The 6,659-nt window shown below is 34.3% G+C and overlaps 1 protein-coding gene across 1 annotated transcript; it reads right to left on the minus strand.

The window, feature by feature from the left end:
• Positions 1–5,294: 5,294 nt before the first annotated feature.
• Positions 5,295–6,269, minus strand: LOC113375849. The gene has a single exon (XM_026615798.1). It carries the CDS (start codon positions 6,267–6,269, stop codon positions 5,295–5,297), a length of 975 nt encoding a protein of 324 aa, XP_026471583.1.
• Positions 6,270–6,659: the final 390 nt, after the last annotated feature.

Below are 6,659 nucleotides of genomic sequence, written 5' to 3' on the forward strand. Positions count from 1 at the left end.
GTGTAGATAACCGTGAAATCTTTCCATTCCGTATCTAACCAATTGTCAAACTCCCAGTTTATTATATTTTTGTTAGAATAATGTGTCGTATAATTGAAATCATTCAACCCTATATATTTTTTGGGAAATGAGTATTTCCAAGAATGACTATGATACGGAAGTTTGTCATTTGTAATTATTAGATCTTCTAAAGGTTTCAAATTATAAAAACCAGTTATTAACGGAGGTGTAGGTCTGTTTCTCCAATAGTTCGCTCTAAAATGCAGAACAGCTAAATCTTCCAATTGCTTCGGGATTCGAGCTGAATCCGAGTTGAATTTTTTAATTAAAAATCTATTGGTTAATATTTGTTTCCTAATATTCAATGGAGCTTCCCCGGCTTCCGCTAAAACGGCAATGCGAGGAGTTGACCTTATAGTTCCCAAACACAATCTTAAAGCCGAGAGTTGAGCCTTATCTAACATTCCTTGTATATAAGTTGAGATTCCTCCGTAAATGATGTATCCGTAATCAATATGAGATCTAATTATGGATTTGTAGATAGCCAAACATGAACTTGGGTGGGCTCCCCAGTCAGTTCCAACCAATCTTCTAATGATGTTCTTACCTACTTCACATTTTTTGACCACCTCTTCTACGTGCGCCCGGAAGGTCATCTTTTTATCAAAGATAACCCCTAAAATTTTCAGACTATCGTATATCTTACAGTTCCAATTTCCCATATTGATTTCTTGAGGGTAAAGGAATTTTCTGTGCCTAGTGAACAGGATGCCCTTTGTTTTGATCAAGGAAAGGTTTAGGTGGTTGGACCTCATCCATTCTGAGACACCTGTGATCGACTGCTTCATTTTGTGAATGCATTCCTCAAGCGAGTTGCAAGAAATATACAAAAATAAATCATCAGCATACTGTAGTTTCCTAACATCGTCTTGGGTTCCTGCAGAAAAATCCGACATGTAAATATTAAATAATAATGGACTCAAAATCGATCCTTGTGGTAAGCCTGTTAGAGCTACTCTGGGACCTATTAATTTATTTTTGTATTTTACATATAGCAACCTATTCGTTAGTAAAAAAATTATCACTTTTATAACATTATGGGGAATATTCAACTTCTTAAGTCTCTTAAGTAAAATGCTATGATCAACATTATCGTAAGCCTTGTGTATGTCCGTCGCTAACAGTAGCAGGTATCTATTATTTGAATTGGATATATGAATGTCATTGGATAAGGTACTTAAGAGGTCATTTGTGCCTTGACCTCTTCTAAAGCCAAATTGGTTATGATTGAAAAGAGACTTATTTTCTAAATACCACTCCAGTCTATTCTTGACGATGGCTTCAAATGTCTTGTTCAAGCATGATAATAAAGAGATAGGTCGGTAGGATTCTATCGACAATGGATCTTTATTCGGTTTCAAGATGGGAATAATTATAATTTTTTTCCAATCCTCTGGAATCCAGCATGTAGAGAGAATTGAATTAAATACTTCTATGATTAAACATTTTAATGCTATGGGGCTCTTCTTTAGCATAATGTAAGTGATATTATCCATACCTGGCACGCTGTCTTTTTTATTTTTCAATATATTATCTAATTCGTAAAGTCTGATGGGAGAATTTAAGTCAACGGGACCTTTTTCGCGATTATTTGCAAAATCCAGATTGATTTCATTGGAGACAAAGTCTGGAACGAACATTTTTAGCATGTCTTCGAAGAATGAGCTACAGACGGGATGCTTAGATGAGTTTCTATTATTTTTGTTGTTAAAAATTTTAACTATATTCCAAAGCTTTGATGTATTAATATTACTATTGAGTGAGTTTGTAAAATCCATCCACTTTTTTCTCTTTTTGGATTTGAGAATGTTCTTTGTAATAGCATTTATTTTTTGATACTCAATAAAATTGTTATAAGAAAACTCGTCTATCATCTTTTTGTACGCTATTTTTCTTTGCCTGATCTGATTTTCACATTCTTCGTCGCACCAGATAGCGGGTTTAAATTGTTTAATTGCCACTGTTTTACGTTCCTTGAAGTGTTTACCAGCTGCTTCGTTTATAATCTCGATAATGGTATCATATTTAGACTTATGATCCTCATGGAGTACCACTTTTTTCAACTTATCTTCTATTTCCCATGCGTAATTATTCCAATTGGCCTCTTTAGTATTCCATTTTCTAGAGGGATATATATAGTCTTTTCCATCAAAATTAGTCTTTAACGTAATGTTAATCGGCAAATGGTCAGATCCTAAGCTGCCCGCATAAATGTCCCACTGGATTTTGTCATATAAATTATTAGAGCAAAAAGTGAGATCTATTGGCGTTCCTTTCCTACTTGCCGTGCCGATAGTGGTTGGTCTTCCATCATTCATTATGGTGAGGTTTAGGTCTTCAATAATGTTGTATAGAATCTCGCCTCCTCTGTCAATGGAGTTACTGCCCCAAGCTAAATTTTTGCAGTTAAAATCCCCTATTATGAGTATAGGCATGGAGATAGTTTCAATTAAATCCTTAATATTCTTGAAATATTCCTTAGAGTTCGGCGCACAATAGATTGAAATAATACATACCGGGTTTTCTAATTTTAAAATCACTGCACCTATTTGGATAAGATGGCACTGAAATGGGTGGTTAATTTTCTCGCATAATATGTTGTCTTTGACTAGAATGGCAGTACCGCCATAACCGTCAACTCTGTCTTCTCGGAAAATCCGATAACCTTTGACAAAATATTTGTGACCTTCTTTAAGCCAGGTTTCGGACAGGCCTGCCACATGAATTTTATGCGACCACATATAATGTTCTATACTACTCTTGTTTGCTAACATTGATCTACAGTTATATTGTAAAATGTTTATTTGTTTCATAATGAAAGGAGTACTGATTGATTTATTTTTCTGAACTCACAGGTAAATCCTTATTCGATTTTTTCTTTTTTAAGCTTGCAGGATCTATTTTGTGTTTAATTTTTACCATTTTGAGAAAAACATCACTTAACAAATTTTTTAATACGGGATCATTTGGATTATAGACATCTTTTAGCAGCCTAATGAAATGATATAGGCCTCCTGATGTGTTAGGATCTTCACTTTTCCTATTAGATTTTACTTCATTTTCAGAATCAGAATCTGATTTGTTTTTCACTCTTTTTCTAGGGTTTATAAAGTTTCCCTTGTCAGCCATATTTTCTTTATAAACAGGTTTTATGCTATGTCCGATTACCGCCCCATTCTTTTCTCTCTTGGTTGAGGGTGGAACATGAATCCTTTTAGGTTTATTAAATGTCTGGAAGTTTGCAACATAACCTTGGTCTTCCTCCTCTTCCAGGTCCGATAGAACCATGAATTTATTGTTTATTAAAGCCCCACTCTGGTTAGAGTTCTTGATTTTCATTGGAGGGAAATCTTTATCTTTATTCAAGCTGCTAAGGTTGACTCTAACTGTTCTCTAGTATTTATCGTTATCAAAGATTTTTTTTGCTTCGTAGAAAGATAAATTCTGTGTTGCCATTAATTCATAAATATTTTTATATATTTTATATATTCTGCACTCTTTATTATAAGCCTCGTGGTTATCTTTGCACAGGCAGCATAGATAGTTGTTATCTTCTATACATACGTCTTTAATATGAGGACCTGCACATTTGGGACACGTTAGGTCATTCCGGCATTTTTCCCGAACGTGGCCAAATCGCCAACATTTGTGGCATTGGGTAATCTTTTTAATAAATGGGCTGACTGGGCATTTAACAGAATGTATGCCTACCTTATCCGGCAGAGTTGAACCTCTGAAAGATAATTTCACGCATTGCGAGTTAATTCTGCGCTTGTTGATGTTTTTTGGTACAAAACACTTTACATCTATTATCGGAATAACTGATTCTATCTCTTCTAATATTTCTTCTGCAGTGAGATTAATGTCTACATCAAAGATTATACCTTCCCTAATTAATAGGTATTTAGGAATGTAAGCTTTCAATTTATTATCAGTAAAAAAACTATCGTCAAGAAGGCTATTTGCTGTTTTACCGTTCTTAAGAACTAGTTTGACTTTATTGTTACCAATCACGATAATCTCCAACAAATCTTCTTTCGGAATCGATCGTGATCTGTGTAGTAATTTTCCGAGAGCCATTGGGTGTAAACGTCCAATGTTTTTACTTAAAGATTCTTCGTAAATGTAAAAAGGTCCAGTATCACACATATCAAAACGATTCGGTAGATGAATTTCATCAACGTTAATTCGATTAGAATTCTCATCACTAGGTACTTGCTCAGTCATTTCAATATTTTGTGCTTCATTGCTTTTGTCACACACATTAACCATATTAATCGAATCTTCAATTCGAATTGACTCTTCAATCACCGTTTCAGCACTATTAATTTGCATTGGAATATGTTCACTTCTTATTATGCTCTCCTCATTATTTGAATTATAAATCTATATTGTTTTCATTTCCGACATAGTACACATTCATTGCATTTGCAACAGTCACGCCAATTTCCGAACATGTAGGAGGATTTTTATCGGGCGGACGGCCCTTTAATTGTCCGGTATCGGACTCCATGAAGACATTAAATTAATTAACACAACAAAAATGCGGTTAATTTACTTAATAACCACTTATATTAACATAAAATACACAATGTTTATACGACACTGCGTGCCCCCGGCAAGGGGACACGTGTTTAACGGTATCTATTTGTACACAATGCAGACACTAACACAGGTTACTGGACAGGTAGATAAAATATTAGTACTTTTTGATATTTATGTAATGATTTTTTTTTTTTTTTTTATATATATATTTTTATTGGCCTCTGGTAAACATTTAGCCACATACATAATGTACAATATACAGGTAACATATATAGTATATTGGTCACTTACAACTTAATTTTACTATTATTAACAAACCTAATTATGTTAGGATAACAGTTCAGATTTTGCAATAATGATGTCAAATTAAAGGGTTTAATCAGTGTTTTTATAGAGTGTAGTTCCTCTAACAATTTAGCCCTGCTTGCCTCAAATATACTACATTCTAGTATGATGTGTTCAGATGTTCCGCTTGATGCTCCACAAGGACATGATTCTGACTCTATTATTCCCAGCCTCTTCAGGTGTGCAGGAAAGTTGCCATGGTTAAGCCTTAGTCTTGTTATTGTTACGATGGTACCTCTGTTTTCATCTGCATATTTTCGGAACCACGGTTTCATCTTCAATTTGGGGTTGACTGCCTTGTAGTATCGTCCCTTTGTTTCCGACGATCTGTTCCATTGCTCTTGTCATTTGTCCAGTATTTTTTTCTTTGAATTATTTATATAGTCTTTTCTAGTGGCTAGGTTGATCATAGTTCCGTATTCTGTTGCCCATTTTGCTATCAAGTCCGCTTCATCGTTTCCACTAGAACCGGAGTGCGATCTAGTCCATAATAATTTGACTGTATACCCGTTCTCCAATAGCTGTATAAGTCTATTCCATACTTCATATACTAATGTTTCGCTTAGTCGATTAGTAAGGAATAGATTTTTCAGTTTATCTATGCAGCTTTTGCTATCGGTAACGATGACCACTTTAGTGATTTTGTGGCTTTCTATATATTCAATTGCTTTTTTTATAGCTATTAGCTCGGCTGACCAAATTGAAACGAAGTCTGGTAGTTTATATCCTATTTTGATATTATCGTTTTCATAAAATAAAGCGCAGCCAGTTTTGTTATTAATTTTTGATCCGTCTGTAAATATAACTTTATAATCCTCTATGTTGATTGTATTCGTATTGAATATTTTTTCTATCGTATAACTGTTGTCTAATGTGAAAAAGTTATAATACGGGTGTTTATTGTATTTATTTGTGTCTCCTCTTGTTTCAATTACTTTTATATAGCTATATACCAAGCTTGGTTTTGGACGATTTCTCCAATAGTCACTTGTTAATGTATCTATGGCTACATTCTTGATATTTTCGATTGTTCTATTATTTTGTACTTGGTATTTTTTAAGTACAAATTTATCACTTAAATATTGGAATCTTGAATGTAAAGGCATTTCTCCACATTCCACCAACAAGGCGTTTGTAGGTGTGGAGATCATTGCCCCTATGCACAGTCTCAAACATTTATATTGAATTTTTTCTAGCTTCCTGCAGTGAGAAGAGTTACCGAAAGCTAGACTTCCATACTCCCATGATGGTCTAATTATTGTTTTATACAAATTCAGGGCTGTGGTAGGGTGAGCTCCCCACCATGTCCTATTTACCATACGTAAAATGTTGATTTTTGGCTCAATTTTTGTGATTACTTGATTTATATGTGTTTTGAAAGATAGTTTTTTGTCAAATGTGACGCCCAAAAATTTATTATTTTCTTGTATTTTGATTGTATGGTATTTAGTCGTTAGTGCTGATCTTTCTTCTAGCTTCCTGCGTCTTGTAAAGATTCCGATTGAGCTTTTTTCGTCCGACAATTCAAGTCCTTTCTTTGCGAGCCATTCGTGGAAGAGATCTATGTTACGGCTCATCACCTCATAGGCTTCCTGGAGGCTTGATTTTTCTATATAGATTACGACGTCATCTGCAAATTGTAATATTCTGGTACCTGTTTCCCATATTTTTTCTATGTCTCTTACATAAATTGAGTATAAGATGGGGCT

The sequence above is a fragment of the Ctenocephalides felis genome, unplaced genomic scaffold (genome assembly GCF_003426905.1).
Source record: "Ctenocephalides felis isolate EL2017-DRISC unplaced genomic scaffold, ASM342690v1 CF-g0.4_SCAFFOLD_01886, whole genome shotgun sequence".
NCBI classification, from domain to species: Eukaryota; Metazoa; Arthropoda; class Insecta; order Siphonaptera; family Pulicidae; genus Ctenocephalides; species Ctenocephalides felis.

What these genes read in the sequence shown, in the direction of transcription:
- LOC113375849 (XM_026615798.1), bottom strand. Translation starts at nt 6,269, where the DNA reads ATGGTAAATAGGACATGGTGGGGAGCTCACCCTACCACAGCCCTGAAT.